The sequence below is a fragment of the Dermochelys coriacea genome, chromosome 17 (assembly GCF_009764565.3).
Source record: "Dermochelys coriacea isolate rDerCor1 chromosome 17, rDerCor1.pri.v4, whole genome shotgun sequence".
NCBI lineage: Eukaryota > Metazoa > Chordata > Testudines > Dermochelyidae > Dermochelys > Dermochelys coriacea.
The window spans coordinates 19,029,418-19,046,731 of NC_050084.1; the positions used below are offsets into that span (position 1 = coordinate 19,029,418).

The 17,314-nt window shown below is 36.5% G+C and overlaps 1 protein-coding gene across 9 annotated transcripts in view; it reads left to right on the forward strand.

Annotated features, from left to right (window-relative positions):
• The window catches only part of CUX1 (cut like homeobox 1), a 389,353-nt gene that overhangs the window by 325,407 nt on the left and 46,632 nt on the right, over nucleotides 1–17,314 (forward strand). For 7 of the 9 annotated variants that reach the window (XM_038375270.2, XM_038375268.2, XM_038375267.2 and 4 more), the window contains one exon: nucleotides 5,206–17,037. The exons of the other annotated variants lie outside the window; for them this stretch is intronic. In XM_038375270.2, coding sequence (XP_038231198.1) covers nucleotides 5,206–5,923 — 718 coding nt within the window. In that variant the 3' untranslated portion in view covers nucleotides 5,924–17,037. Of the gene's footprint in view, nucleotides 1–5,205; nucleotides 17,038–17,314 lie in introns of those variants that run through there. 9 annotated transcript variants of the gene reach the window in all.

Genomic DNA, 17,314 nt, shown 5'->3' on the forward strand with positions numbered 1-17,314 from the left:
ACAGTATATGCCAGTTTTAAAATAATTCCTGTAGAATAAAAATACCCACATATTAACTTAATAAATAGATCTTGTCTGTGTGAAATCCTGCATTTTGATTTGATATGTCAGAGTGGGACTTTAAACTAAAAGGGTCCACTGTCGTGGGATATTTATAATTCATATTATAATCTACTAAATTGTGTGTGTGTGTACTGCTGCCCTATATTGGATGGAATCGGACCTACGACAAGAGAACAGTTCTTACAGTGCTGAAAATTAAAGGAGATTTTCCTTTAGCTCAAGATATAGAGGCCTGTGATTTGGGACCAAGAGAATGTGTTCCGTCTCCAGGAAGTTCCAAATGGCCATGGTGTGCGGCCTACTGACAATCATGATGTTTGAGGTGGCTGCAAATTTATTACACTATTATGATAAATCCTTGATGCCAAGAGTCACCCTGAAATGAAATGAGATTGGAGTCTCAGTTTAATCCCTTGTTTCCATTAAAAAGAACCACAAGTTGGGTGTGTTGAGTAGTTTCTGATTACTGAAGACTAGTGCTTGTCCAGCATATGAGAAGTAGAAGGAATTGGATAAACACACTCAGTTTCTGTCTGAAGGGAATTGATCAGGAATCCTCATCATTTTAACACACTTTTTTGTCCCAGAAATTGGCACTGATCAATATAACTGTTATAATTTGAGAGGTAGAAGAAAACATACAAGCCTCAATCCCTTGCTTTCTGAACCAAGAGTCCTTGATTACCAGAGGACAGTTTTTAAAAAACTTAACAAACAATTTACATTTTAAAAGATTTCTCCCTCTAAGCTCCTCTCTGCCACTTCCGAGGCCACTGTGGACACACACAAAAAGACTCCTTGTTAATGACAGAGCTAAGAAATAGAACACACGGTAGTAGGCAAAAGAAAATAACAAATATAGTCACCAGTCGGTGGTAACATTTCTACTCTGTGATATTGACCTGTACTTAAATTTGATTTGTGTGCGCTGCAAATACTGTGTCTTAGTTTAAAGTTCTGCACATACAGACAACTATTCCCTTTCTCACTTATAGCAATTATACACAAGTTGGAGTAATGCTTGTGTAAATATGTTCCCTTCAGCCTGACAGCAAAATGTGCTGTTCTCACTTATCCAGATGAATGAGAGTAATCTGGTGACATGTGTTATCTTCCTCATTATCATGAGGTCTTCTGTTAGGCATATTGTGAGAAAGCATAACAAGTCATGATCGATCAGCACATTTAGCCACACCAAGCTATACATTAATTCAGAATACTCCTGCCGTTATAGACGAAGAAAAATATGTACAAGCGAGACAGCAACATGCTCTAATGGTTGGAACACAGGGCATGGAATCGAGAATTCGGGTTCTAGTCCCAGCACTACGAATTTGTTGTGTGATCGTGAGCAAGTCATTTATGGCCTGATTGAAGTCAGTGGGATTTTTTGAATGGTCAGCACCTCTGAAAATCAAGCCATGGACTACTATTCTGTGACTCAGTTTCACCATCTGAAAAATAAGAATATTAACAAGGGTTTTGTGAACTTTAATGTCTATGAAGTGATTTTAGAGCCTCAGCATAAAGGGGTTCTATAAATGTTAGGTATAATTATTATTTTTATTATTTATTAATATATACAAGGTGGTACAAGAAATGAATTCATGGAACTGAAGAGGGTTCCCTTTCTAACTATAAGGAATCTTGAAAGATAAGAATGTGTTGTCATACTTTAAAGGCGTCAAGAGCCCATTTTCAAATTTAGCTTGCATTGTGGGTTTTGTATCTCCCATACAACTTATTTTGGTACAACTGCTGTCTGTCCCATTACAAGCCGTAGTGTACTGTTAATCTTGAATTTGATACCTTTTTCTTAATGTCCATAATGTCATGGATTCGGGGCCTCGGGAATCTTGTTACTGCAGTGCTTATCCTTTGGGTATATGGCTAATGCCATACATTCCACAAACTGTTGCTGCATTAGAATATGCCCTCACATCCAACTTTGTGTAAAGAATGTATGTTGGCACGTATGTGTCACAGCAAGAGGCACTGTGGAAATATCTGAGAGAGAGAGAGAATTTCACTTTGAAATATAAATATTCAGAAAAGATTTCATTGTATCCTCAAACACATCTAAACCTTTCTGTTTGTTTCCAGAGCTCAAGACTCAGCACATATATAAGAATAACATACATCTGAGTGTATTTTTTTTCATTACAGAAGCTTCCAGAGGCCCCTTTTGAAATTGGGACCCCATTGTGTTAGAAGCGGTAACAAATGCATGTTAAAAGATGGTCCCTGCCTCAAACGACTTACATTCTAAATAGTAGGACAGACAAAGGGTGGAAGAAAGGAAGTAGTATTAACCCCATTTTACAAATGGGAAATTGAGGCACAGGGATTAAGTCACTTGTTCAAGGTCACCTAGAGAGCCTTTGGTAGAGGTAACAATTAAACCCTGTTCTCTTAAATCCCAGTCCAGTGCTATTAAATTATTAAACTCCATTCAATTCAATTTATAAAAGTTGCGGGAAACATCACTGTATTAAATGTCTATGTATGATACTGGAAATTGTGCAAAGACATGTACAATGAACTCCAGCACAATCCCCAGGATAGCCTCATATTTTGAATAACACTGAAGAATGTCTTCAGGGTGTGATTGATTTAGTGGTCTTCAACTTCCACTTATAGGCACTTTCTGTCCAGAATTTCCTAGCTGCTGGCATCAGTTCCTGTTTATTGTACAGACTTTGTCTCTAGTTAATGTAGAGCTTGATTGACTTCCAGACCTAGTGTGTTGGGGATCAATTCCAGGGATTTGCACATCCATCGAACAAGCCCATACTAAACAGAGCTGTGGCCAAATGTTCAATGAGCATGCTGTGATTCACTTTCTTAAGTGGAACTGTGGTATTTTAAATGACATTTCTTAGGTGGGCAGACATGAAGTTATCTGTTTCCTTCTCCTGACTCAGTGAGCACCCCAGGAGCAATGTGCTTTGGATCACTGCCTATAAAGGGAGATTTATAAGAAGTAAATAAAGCCTAGTAATAAACACAAAATGCATAGATGTAATGTTAATAGCAAATTAATATTAGTACCTGTGGTCCCCGGACCTGAAAAAAGCCATGTCAGCAATTACTGCTGAAGTACTGTACTGTCTCTGAAGCAAGTCAATAATGTCATTAGCTTCAAACACAAAAGGAGACATTCCAGCAGTGTTCTGTTGCTAGTCTGTGTTCATCCCAGTGTACATTAGTTCCTGCAAGAAGTTTAAGGTTCTATTGAAAACTTGCTACAAACATGAGGAGGGTTTTTGATCTGTGACTTGAAAGACAAGGCAGCGCTTCATTAAAACCAGTGGTATTTTTCTTTTTGACAAAGTTTTCTCTAAATTGTTACTCTGTCTACGCTATTCCTGTGTAAGGTTCTTTCTTCTTGTTATATAGGAACATGGGGCGTATCTTGCAGTATAATGTACAGAGGTCATAAACAATTATATTAATCTCAGTCAAATTACTATTATATAATTGATTTTGTTATCAAGGCTAAGTAAAACCCCAAGCCACCCATCATTTCATTTCCCTGTGAGATCAAGGACATTGGGAAACTCCTTATGGGAGACTCAAATAAAATGACATGTACATTGCTGGGTAATTTTTACACATTTCATGTTGTAGGAAGCACAAAGTTGAACATTAGGTAACTTTTACCCATATGTGGAGTGCATTAATTCCCTAGAAGTGCACTGCCTGTCATGTGACTATTAATGTTCTGAAATTAAATTTATAAATAAAAAATAAGGCAGAAGTCACACTGGGCTCATAGACTGAAAACCAGTCAGAAAGCTGCACTGCCCTAAAATCGATTCAGAAGTATATTCTTACTTTTGATCAGGATTTCCTGTTTGTAATAATTATTTTTTCTGGTTTTTGTTTAATTTTAGGCAAAGTCATGGCTAATTTTTAGGAGTAGAAATCAGAATGTTATTGGTGTTTATAAATTGTTTCCCCTCTAATTACATATTTAAAAAATCCCTTCTGAATTCCTGTGCCCTCAGAGCAGAGAGGAATCTTTTTAGGTTCTTCAGGAACCCTTTGAAGCTTCATGCTCTCAGAAGTGAGATTCCAGTGAGAATGGGAGATCTTTAGGAGCTTGTCTCTTGATCCCCTTTATAAACCATGTACGACTCTGTAAAATTGGAAATGTCAGCATGTGTGTAACTTGGATTGCTAAAGCAACAAGTATTGTTTTAACTAAACTAGAAAGTCTATTTATGATTTAACACACTGTCGTTCTAGAACAATTCTGTTATCTGCATGAAAGTTAAATTTACACTGTTTGCACAGAGTGTGAGGTAATTATTGAACTGAACTGTCAGAAGGAATCAGATTTACAACAATAATATATGCAGTGGTGTTGTAGCCATGTTGGTTTCAGGATATTAGCGAGACAAAGTGAATGAGGTAATATCTTTTATTGGATCAACTTCTCTTTAAATCTCTTAAATTTAGATTCATAGATTCATAGATACTAAGGTCAGAAGGGACCATTCTGATCATCTAGTCCGACCTCCTGCACAGCGCAGGCCACAGAATCTCACCCACCCACTCCTATGAAAAACCTCACCCATGTCTGAGCTATTGAAGTCCTTAAATCATGGTTCAAAGACTTCAAGGAGCAGAGAAGCCTCCCTCAAGTCAACCATGCCCCATGCTACAGAGGAAGGCGAAAAACCTCCAGGGCCTCTCCAATCTGCCCTGGAGGAAAATTCCTTCCTGACCCCAAATATGGCAATCAGCTAAACTCTGAGCATATGGGCAAGATTCACCAGCCAGATACCCAGGAAAGAATTTTCTATAGTAACTCAGATCCCATCCATCTAATATCCCATCTCAGGGGATTTGGCCTATTTACCCTGAATATTTAAAGATCAATTACTTACCAAAATCCCATTATCCCATCATACCATCTCCTCCATAAATTTATCGAGTAGAAATGTTGTGCATATTACCCAAAGTAAAAATGGGGTACAAATCAAAACCCAGATCCAGACATCCCCTTTCTCTTCCTGCTGCACTTTGGGAGAGTTTCTATATGGATATGGACTTTGTAAGTTGGACCATATTACTGTGGTCTATGATTATGAATGGCTAGCACCAAATTTATCGTTCTGTTTTCGTGTCTTCTAGATCTCGCATCCGTCGAGAGCTGTTCATTGAAGAAATCCAAGCAGGAAGCCAGAGCCAGGCTGGATCAAGTGACTCTCCTTCAGCCAGAAGCAGCAGGGCAGTTCACAGCTCTGAGGGAGACAGTTGTGATGGTGTGGACACAGAAGGCCCACCTGAAGGAAAGCAAAGTGGTCTGGAGGCGGATGAGTACAGCAATGCAACCACAAAGTCTCAGGGAGGGCAAGCAGAGTCGGCTTTTGAAGTGGGGGAAGAGGTACCACAAGATGCCAGATCATCAGAGAAAACAGAGTCTTTCCATTTGGAAATGGAGAGCCTGGAGGATACTGATGATGAGGGTAGGCTCAAAACACCACGTCAGAGTTCTCCGCCAGGGTCTCAAAGTTTAGGAGAAACTCTGGAGACAATGCCAAACTCTGCTACAGAAGAGGATGCCTCTACCTCAGCTGCCTCCACCTCAGTCCTTACAGGGGAGAGCTCCTTCAAGTCAAAAGAAAGTTCCGAGAAAATGTTGAGTGTGCCAAGTACAAGTTCCACATTGGCTGCAGGCTCACAGAAAGCCAACTCTATTCAGAGTTTATTCAGCTTTTCCGAGGCAGCAAGGTCCAAGAACACGCGGGACAACACCTTGAGGAAAAAGAAAGCAGCAAACTTGAACAACATAATACACCGTTTAGAGAAGGCGGCTAGTCGAGAAGAGCCCGTCGAATGGGAGTTTTGAGATTAAACTCACCCAACTCTAGAGAGCTGGGAAAGTTAAACTGGACCTCTACTGGTTTTATTGTGTTGCGCACTTACCGCCCTGCAGGCCACAGGGCAAAAACGCCATAGGCCAAGGTGCATATAGAAAACAAAAGGAGCGTTAAGCCCAATTTATGTTTGTGTTTTCAAGGAAGAAAACTGAAATGTGTGGTCAAGCTTTTTTGTACCCTGAAGTGTTTTTATTAATGCCCTAAGTGATTTCCACAATTTCTGGAATAACTCATACAGCTTTGCCTTGTGCCCTCCTCTTTGGTGTGGGCTTTAAAAAAACAAAAACATAAAAAAAATCAAACCCACATATTTAAAGGGGGCTTTTTATCTGCCATCTAATGGCTACAGAGCGATAATACACTATTATCTTCGTAAACCAGGAAAAAAGGGGAGATTTTTCAAAAAGGAAAAATAAAAAGTTTTTTGTAGCTGTTCAGTTGCCACTAAGAGATTGCACAGTCAACCGACTCTAAACACACTAGTTTGGATTCCTAAATATTTTCAAGAAAAGAAAAGAATCGTGTTGTTTGAAACTTTGAATTAAAAAAAAAAACACATTTACTCCACATATTTTTTAACAAAACAAAAAAAGTCACATCAGGAAAATATCTTAATTTGTGGTAGCTGACTTAGTGTTTTCTTGTAAGTGAAATAGAATATTGACACGTAGTGCACATTGTTTCATAGCTTTAACTGATTCTGGTCTTTTGCAGACCAGAATTTGTTTAATACACTCCATTTTAGGCCAAATCAGGACAAAAAAAAAAAATCTGAATCTAGGTATTTTATAATCTGCTTTTTAACCTCTAACCACAGAGCACGCTGATCAGACCTCATATCCAGGAGGTTTAGGAGACAACTTAGAATAGCATGTACTTGATCATTTCATTTGAATTGTGGTATATCTAGTACCTTTTTTGTTAAAGAACGAGAAATGAAAAAAGTTGGCCAGTAACATTTCAGCCTGCAGCTCTGGGGACATATTTTACAACCTGTAGCATTCAACTAACCTGAAAGCAGTTAGTTTCATTTACATGTGTAACAGATATCACACACCATGAAGAAGGAATTGGGCCTGCCTCAGATGAAGAGATGTCTTCCTCCAATAGGTAGCCATTTACTGACTCTCTTCCCACCACAAGCACTGATTTAAATGTTTTAGTTTGTGGGAAGTTTGTTTGTGTAGAAAAAGAATACATTGCAGGTATCAGATGGGCTGTGACCAAGATGTAAATAGCCCAAACTCCAAACCAAAATTTTCATGCTCTTGAATCCCAGTCCAGACTATTCCGCTCTTCAGAAATGTAGCCTCTTCAGATTATTTTATGCACAGCATAAAACTTTTGATCAAAGTACAAATCATATTCTCACTTGTCTCTAACTCCTCCTGTTGTCTATATGTATATGCGTGAGCATAGAGGTGTGTGGAAGGATGTGTGTGCGTGAGTGTGTGCGTGCAATTTTATACGTCTGTGTATTTTCTTACGTACTTGTGCACACATAGAGTGCATTACTGCCACCTTTTTTCAATAAGCTGTTTTATCAGTTATGGCTTCTACAAGTTTGCTAATTTAGACTCCTTTATTGCCATATCTTTAAAACTAACAATAGATGATTTCGGTATATATATATATATTTTTTTTGCTTATTTATAGGTGCTGTATTTTATTATCTGATTGTTAGGAAGGGATGAAAGGGGGCAAATATTCTTTAGAGGGATAGACTGCCGGCAGTATTGGGTATAATTTACAAGATGTAGTTGTCATACTGTATATTATTGATTGAAGACTTTTTGACCGTATTGTGTATCATTGAAACCTTTGTCTTAGGTCAGCATCTTTTGATGACACTTTAATGGTGCATTCATTACTTTTTAAGTTTAATTAATATTACTTTTTTGATTTTGGGGGGTGGGGAGAGGAGTTCCAATTTTAAAGGTATGCTCCCAATATTACACCTCAGTGTGCTTGTATTAATTAACTAGTAGGACTTTGACTGTACGATGTGAACCCACATTTCTTGCATGATGTTTTAGAAATTATGTATTTCATTTACAGTCTCAATGTGCAACAGCAGCACTTAGTTCAAGTTTTCACAAATTAAGAGTCACTACACTAAAAAAAAAAAATAGCCTTTTCATGAACATGAAAAGAAGGCTCTAGGAGGCTGAAAGGCAGAGATTTATTTAACTGTTTTTACTGTTACAGTCATTTCAAATTACCTGCTTGGGTAACCAGAGATTTAGCTTGTGGTGCACAACTCAAATTTGATAAACAGAGACAGCAACTGGCCCTTTCTGTGGTGAACAAAGACAAAATTTGGAACATGTGATCGCACCAACTAGAATCACTGTGACTTCTTTATAGGGACATAAAGTTTGGCTGAGAAAACTTCCAGCAAACGACATGGTAAATCAAAACATTACCATTAGAAATCTTCTGTTCACCACAGTGTCTCCTTACAAGCAAATGTTTTAATTTGATTTATAAAACACAACTCTATTTACGAATGTGTGTCCCATTCAAATATATGTACCTGAACATGAGTAATAACAAAATATAAACATCTTCAGTTCAGCCAAGAGACAGAACTTTTAATTTTCTTCCATTTTCTTGATATTTTCTTACATTCTAACTTAATCAGTTTCCTTTGTTTACTTTAGAACAATATATTTGCCATGCGTTGCCACCTTCTATTTCTATCAGGTTGAGATCTGGGTGCTTGATGCAGTCAAGTGGTTAAATTTTGCTTGCTTGTAGGGTGGTTTTTTTTTCCTTCTATTTATTATTTTGCTTAATTAAGGTCCCCAGACCTGTTGTGGAATAAGTGTGTCTTTATTGCATTCAATAATGCTTACTGAGAGCTGTCACTGAAAGCAAAATTTTATTTACAGCATGAACCCAAATGCAGCATTAAGGGTTAATCTCTCTTCTTGATAAGCAATACTTAAGTGCCTTCAAAAGTATCCTTTTTGTTCTTTAGTTTTGTAGTTTTCAGGTTTCTGCTAATTACATTAGAGGAGCCGAACACTCAAAAGTGTCTGCTTATTTTTGTTAATGCTATATCAGTTTTCAAAAAGCATAATTGTAGCTCTCTTGTAGAGGCTGTTTCCTTTATAACACTAACAGTTAATTGTAAACTCCATTGTACCACTTACATAGAATTTTGTTGAATGAAGACAGCATTTATAAGTTGCCCATTCTGCCAAGGGTTGTCATCAATATTTACTGTAAAATTAGTCAGATAAAATGCTCTTGGTATTCCCTATATTTTGGCACTTTATTAATGCTTTAGTTCCTTTTGTCATTTCATGCATAATGTCATAGGTAAAAAGTATGTAAAACTATTAGAATGCCATTGGGATGACTCCAGACTTCCAATTAGGAATCACATTACAGTTCTTTGACAGATACCTTACCTTACTCTCCTGTTTGGAGATTTTTTTTCCTTACTAGTTTTCCAAATTGGCAAGACCTCCCTGGTTGAAAAAGGGTTAAATTGCATCTGTGGTGAATGATTTTTAGCTATATTTCTTCGTGCTAATGAAGTATGTTTGAAATTAATGTTGTTAGGAAAATTAGTATTACACTCCCTAGTCTTCATTACTTGATAAAGAGCTACTGGAGAAGTAATATAAAAAGAGTTGGACTCTTCAATGCTTTTAAGTCATTGATTAGTTGAGAGTAACAAAGGTGAAAGGTTGTATAAGGTGCCGCATGTTCAACATGTGGGGCTGTTCTCTATGCATAGTTGTTTTATAGAGATAAAAAGACTGAAAAGCGAGCACTTGCTGAAGGCATGCTGTTTAGTACTTTTCCAGATAGATACTTGCATATATGTCTCTAGCATTACAGGTTTTCTGCAGACTGTTTCCATTTTTATGTTCTTTAAAAGCATTTTTAAAAGCCTTTGTTTCTGTTTACAGTTCAGATTTTCTCTAAAGCAATGGAGGGCTAGGCCTCAGGCTGTTTTAACAAATATTTTTATACTGCAGATAAAATTCTGTCATTTTCATTTCTGGATGGATAGTGCAAAAAGGAGAGGACAATACTGAGATTTAAATAAGTGCGATGGTCTCTTTTATTATTGTGTTAACGGAGAGTAGATGAAGCATGCCTGTTGATTATAATTGTTCCATTTTTATAAATACGATTTCCTTTATCCGTGGAATCACAAGATTTTCTTATTGATAACAAAACCCTTTTTCTTTTGTTAAAGTAGCTATTGAATGCCATAGAACTTGATCATTTTAGTTTAGCTTGCGCTCCTGCAAAATTTATAAATAGACTTTGTGGGCATGCCTTTCTCATTAGCTAAGAGATTTTTGCATTAATTTTCAACATAACCTTCATGTGGGGACGCTACAGAGAAGGGGTTAATGAACACTACAGAATTCTATGCAATATTCTCTAGTCCTCATTATTTTAAAATATTACCATTTTGCTATCTTTTAAAAGTGAAAACAGCGATCTAGAGGAAAAGTGCGTCATCCCAGTATTAGCTCAAGTGAAATTATAATGCAGATTAATTTAAATAAATTAGAGTTAGGGGAAAATCTGACAAAATAATGTGATAAATATGATAATAAAAAAGATTGCAGTCCCCACTAGCAATGCTGCAGTCCAGGGTCTGTCAGAGTTTCCATCTTAAAATCCCTAATTTCAAGGGTTTTAGAACTCTGCTGTAAAATGAAAAAAATTGCTCTTGGCAAGAACTTGGTAGTTTAGAAATGGAAAAACATTTTGACCATATTTAAATTATAAAAATACCAAAAAGTAATTGGTTTCAGATGCATTTTTGCACTTAAATCCAAAACAGCTTCCTCATTTAAACTGAAATGTCATTAGTAATATGGACTAATGCCTTTTGCGGGGTTGCTAAGAAATCAACAGTGTTATGTAGCAAAGTGATTCATTGCAAATACAATAAATAAATAAATAAATACATTCATAAATATTTTTGACATGCAGATGGAGGGTCCATTTGTTCCTTCTCTTTTCTATCTTTGCTTTCCTTTTAAGCAAGTGGGTTCTTTAAATCATCTCTCTTGCTTATATTACAGCCCAGGTATAACTCCATGTATACTGGGTCATAAATTCACTCCATATACGGTACTTGAGTTCCATAGGTTCTAATTCTGAGAAAGTCATGGAGATCGTAAGAAAGATAGAGAGAGAGGGAAAAAAGGTGTCACTTGGTCTAAGGCCTAATCTTATGTCCATTGAAGTTAATGGAAAGTCTTTTCTTTGACTTCAGTATTTGTTCAGCCCCTAACAAGACAGGCTGCTTATATCTGATCTTCCATAGTTTAACTTGTACAGACATAACAAGTGTAAAACACAGCATTCAGTTTAATTTACTATTATGCTAGGCCTTCCAGTTTCCATGGCACTTTCTGTGGTCCCTCTAGCCAAGCGCTAACATGTCTTCCTCCATATCAGACATATAATCAAACAGTTTTAAATTAAAGAGCCTGTAAAAAAAATTCTGTATAAATACAAGATTTTCCAAAAGTACGAAACAACTTAAAATATAACTCCAAATTACTTTAAATAATGAAAATAAACATTAGCCTGGGAGAGCTGGGTTCCATTCTTGGCTCCGTCATTGGGGTGACCCTGGCCAAGTCATTTCCTCTCTGTGCCTCAGTTTCCCCATCAGTAAATGGGGATCATGATACTGACCTCTTTTGTAAAGTGCTTTGAGATCTATGGATGAAAAGTACTATATGAGAGTTTGGTATGTATATATTCATCAAAAATCATTTTATTTTCCTCCCCTATTCATTTTTATGGCTTTAATATAGTTAATATTGAATAAACCATGTATTAAATATATGTAACAATAGACCTTAAGAAAAATAAATCCATTGTTACCATATGTATCCAGGTACTTATTTTTAGGGCCTTTATCACCCCTGTATCTGAGCTGCTAAATTTTGTGTGTAATGCAATATGCCATATCCTATTAATATACAATGATTAAAAGACCCTCCTTTGGGGAGGGTCAACTATAGGCTCCTGTAGTCCTTAAAAACCCAGTTAAGCACTGAAAATATATCTTAAGTGGTGCTTTGGTTTTGTGGTGACCCTCAGCACAGTGATGAATTTCACCTTGTTCTTTGGCATATGTGAAATAAATTATTTGGTCTCAGGTCAGTTCCTCGTAGAGAAGTGTTCACGTCCCAAAAATTAACCACACAACTTTTTACTAATTGGTACCCTTATTAACATCCTCTATAAAGGCCAAGAATTGATTGGCCATGGAGGCTAAACGCCCTTCTCGCCCCTTCTATGTCAGGCCCAAGGCACGCTGACGGAGAGGGGGAAGCGTGCACTGCAGTACCTGTTGTGTGGGTAAAAAATGGACTTGAGTCCCCAGGGTTGTCAGTTCATCACCATTCATGAGCATGTTCAGGCACAAAAATGTGTAGAAGGAACAATATCTACTTTATAATTATACTCTGATTATTTAATCTTTTATTTTTTGACGATGTTTGCCAAAGGACAAGTTTTGCCATCATACAAGCATGCAACTCCCATTGACTTCAGTCGAAATAATGCATGTCCAAGAGCACAATCTAGAGCTCTTTCTAGATTCTTTCTGTTACTAAATCTGGTGACTTTGCTGTATCACTTCAGTTTCTCTATTAAACTGAAACAGTCAAGTGAGCCCTGACCATATAAAAGTTAAATGACAAACAGTCATATTAGGAAACTACCATAAATACTAACTGCTGCCCCACTTCCCCCACTCCATCCATTAGAGGCATATCTATGGCTGTTCATTTTATTTTTGGAGATAATTGTACTACCAAGTAAAGTACTCGCCCAAAGATCCATAGAAAGTGGAGGAGAATCCCAGGAATTTCCTTAAGTAATGGTGACAGGAGTTCTTTGCATAGTTACTGTGTAATTTTGTGGTAATGTTTGCAACAGCACAATCTTTCCATTGGTAACAATAATATTATGTTAATTGTGTTATCACCTTCTAGCTGTACGGGTCAATAATACGCATTTTTTGAAGTTTTTAAACATGTATACTTACACTATTCCTGTTTGGAAAAGTTCCTAAATATGTAGCATATTTACAATTTAGGCCTTAGTGGCTCAGTAAGGAATTGCTATAGTCTATCAGGTAAATTATATGCTTTGGGGCATGGGTGGATGGCAGGTTTAAAAATGTTATTTACATGCTAATGTGTATATTAATGCATAGAGTGCCATTTTCCCACTTGCTAGGCAAAATTCACATTGCAAGAAAGTGACTGCAGGCTTCTGAGAGATCAGATTGTTTGACCATGCAGGTTTAATTTACATGAAAAGTAAAAAGTTCCCATTTAGAATACACAAAAAAATGTCAAGGGTCTGGCTGAAATGTACAAAAGCTAGATAATTTAGAACTAAAGATGAAATCACGTCCTAAACTCACCCTGTAACCGTGTGTAAATAAGTTTTGCTCTGATATGGCTATCAGGAACCTCATGCACTAAGCACTCTTACATGTACAATATGAGCTGTTATGCCTACATACAGTATGATCAGTTAAAGGGAGCAGCATTCCCTCCTTTACAAAAATTATTTTTATTTTGCAAACTCTGTATATTGGTAGGTTTTAAAAAAGGAAGAATTTTTCAGTAATCTAAACCAAGTGACAAATCAAAACCAGCAATTCATCTCTGGTGCCCCTGCAGGCTGAAAATTCTACTTCTGAGGTGTATATAATTGAAATTGCATATTGTAAGTTCCTCACGGGACTTTGATTACTTTGAAGGAGAAATATATTTTAAAAAAACTAAGCATTTAACTGGCTTTATAAATCCAATCCTACATATGTGGAACTAAAAAAAAAAATATAGCTACATGTGTTATAAGATTGGTACTCAGTCAGGGTTCACTCTGCATGTCTCTGGCTTTTGTTAGTTTCCATTAGACCCTTACTACTATTTTAATGTATTATTTGTGTGTAAATTAATTAGCTTTAACAAAAAGTGTTTCCAAAGCACCTAGTTACTTCTGAATAGCTAGTATAGTATATACAGTAAGTGTTCTAGATAAACTAGCTTAAAGGAGGGCAGGTGAAGAATAAGCAACACGACTATATTGAGCTGTTGGATGGGTTTTGTCTCTCCCCACTTTCCCTTTCATAAGAGGCTTCCATTCCTTTTTCATCCTCCTTGGGAATGAAGAAGTTCACAGATTTCCTATTTGTTTGTTTGTTTGCGGGGGGATGTTTTTAGATTATTTTGAAATATTTTTAGTTTAAGCAATATTATTACACAATTTCCTAGAAGTGTTTAGCCTATACTTCTTTCATAAAATGTACTATTTATCAAACTTTCTGCAATCAGAAAGATAAGGTGCCTTATCTTCTCATCTCTTCATTGAGAATAATCTAAAGCACAGTGATCTAGATTTCAGCATACGCAAGAGCCTACTTTTTATTTCAGAAAAAAAGATCAATCAAGGTGCATTTCAGTAGCCCAGGGTTACTGATCTCTTTGATAAGAGCACTTAATACTATCATGCATTTAAAACTTTGTGCAATAGAAGTTCTAGTTTTATATTTAGGAGCTAACACACTGTACACCCATTGTAGGCAAATGTAAGCTTTAGTCTAGGAGGATTCAGGTGACTGAAGAGTATATTCACACTGGTTATATTTGCATGATGAAATTTTGGAATAAGTAGTCCACCATTGTGCAACAATGTCTCTTACACTCATAACAAGAGTCTCTCAAAAATCATACTAATGGTCTCTCAGTGAGCATTTTAAAAACTTGATTGGTCAAGCACCCATGTGATCTCCAGCTATGGCTAACTTTTACCATGTTCTTACATAGCTTTAAAATATGCACATAACGTGTTCATTCAACTTCCTTAATCATATCATTTTCAAATGGTGATACACCATAAGGTCATTCCAGTCTAACTGGGACTAGTGAAGAATAGGGTTTTTTTCCTCTACATCACACTCCTACCTCCTCAGTCAGTACTAGCTAGCTTTTGTTTATTTCTAAAACTCACTCTTTACACAGCAACATATGTCTAATTATATAAAAGTTGTTCATCTTTAGAACAAAACAAAATTCTGGTCTTTCCTATTTCTAGTGAGATTACTTTAAAATGCCTTTCAAAGATTTTTATATATACACAATAGAAGTATACATATCGCTTTTTATTGCTTAAACGGACATAGATGGTCCAGCACACCAAACTCATTCTATTCTGTTCTGTTTAGAAAAATTGACCTATTCTCGGAATTGGATGGGTTAGCATGTACTTGACTGATTAATACCCATATCAATATGTTGTGTTTTCTGGAGTAATCCACTTAAAAAGGACTCTGTATAAATGTCTACTAAATATTTGTATTTAAATATTAAAAACCATTTAGTATTGAGATTAAAAAGAGTCAGTTGTGAGGGAAGAGACTCCGATATAAAGAGACAAAAAAAAAATACCCTAAGCCTCCTAGAGCCTCTGATAAGATTTCATGAAGATGCAATATCCCTTTGTCAAGGTACATTACAAACTGCTCAAGAGTATTACTTTAAAACAAGAGAGACTGGTTTCCTATGATGTTCATCTTTGTTGGCATATGTTTTAATTTCTGAATTCATAACTCTTTTCTTACACATGAAGTTGGTCAAAACAATCTTGTGCAGCAACAACTTTTCCTGGTATGAAATATGAAAATACTAGTTGTAAATTTGTATCTGTGCTGGCGGAGTTGTTTGGTTTCCTTGCAATGTAGAAACACATTAAGACAAGCATTCTGTGGGTAGGTAACAGTTTGAGAGAGAGAGAGAGAGAGAGAGAGAGATATGCTTAAACAACAACTGAAATGTTGCTTTAGAAATAGCCCTGTTTGTATGAGAGGGGAATGTGTCTGCTTGGGGGACAATGTCAAGGGCCATCAGTAAGCACTGAACCAGCACTGGCCCAGCAAAAAAGAGCCTTACAGAAGGCAAAGATGTAAGGAGCTGCGATTGTTGCATGGCGCATCACCTCTTCTGTGGATTGGAAGCAAACTTGCACTTTGCCTTTTTTTTTTTTTTTTAAGGACATCCCACTAAGAACATCAGATTAATTTTTCAGAAATAACATTTTTCCCAATGCCGTGACATTCTCCTTCTAGCGGAGGGGGGAAAAGGCCCTACATTAAACTATTAGGTAATTTCTGCTAAAGATTTTCATTTCTATCAGAATAGTCTATGCATTTCTGTGCTGAAAGCCGTTTTCTGCTGTTCCTTTTAAGAAAACAGGCACTGTCTGTCCCACTCTCTGTAAATGCTCCAAGAATGTCAAGTGTGTGAATTTGGACGTTAAATCCAAAGTAAATTGAGACTAACTTGTTTGGGAGTGGGGGTGCTTTCGTTTTTTAAAATTGTTTCCCTCATGTCCCTTTTCATTTTTATTAAGAAATTAACTCTTTGCATTTGTGCAATAACTACTTGCCATGATAATGGGCAGACTTTTGAAATGAATGCCCTGACTACTAACACAGCACAAGATGAACTCAGACAGATAAAGTGGTGTACTTTTTCCTGAGAACTTTTTTGTTTTTAAATATTAAGCTCAGTTTTACCCCCGTGTATTGTGGTGTCTTACATTTTTAGCAGTATTTTATATTTTTTCTGTAACGCACTAAGTCTTAGACATTTTTAGAGCTTGTTTGTTATGTTCACAATCACAAATTTAAAAAAAAATCCTCACAAAGAACCAATTGACCAAAAAAGTGTCATTTTTTTTTGTACAAGTAGCTTTGAGAAGCCCACGTTGTGTTGCTGTGACTCATCTTTTGTAACATTTTATTTCTTGGTATTTGTTTAAACATAAAAGTAAAAGTTTATGTGGCTGGCAGTAGCAGGGAAGTGCTCCCTCCGTCAGCAGAATGGCATTGTTTCTTCTGTCTTTGTTTGGTTAGCCATATAATGTTTGTTCTCAGCACTGTACAATGGTCCCTATATGATACGGAGAAGCAATATCACTGTATGAAACTCACATGATGTATTATTATTATTATTCACTAGCACCCTAGGTGTGATAATTGAAGTAAATATCTTTTATACAAACACAATAATGTGTGGGTTGTCTTTATTAAGGTGAGAGTCGAGATCTGACAGTCAAAGCAGCAAACATTTACGTTGGTGGTTTTGATAATTTTGATAATCAGTAGGGGTTGGGGGTTTTTTGGTTGGTAATTGACTTTCTAGCTTTGTATCTTGATTTCACTGAAGAACCCGTTTTCAGGATCTTAAGTACTTTAAATGGCTAACTTTAGAATCTAGTCTATGTTCCGTTAAATTCAGTATAAAGATTCCCATTTCAGTGGGAGTAGGATTGGATACTTAGGC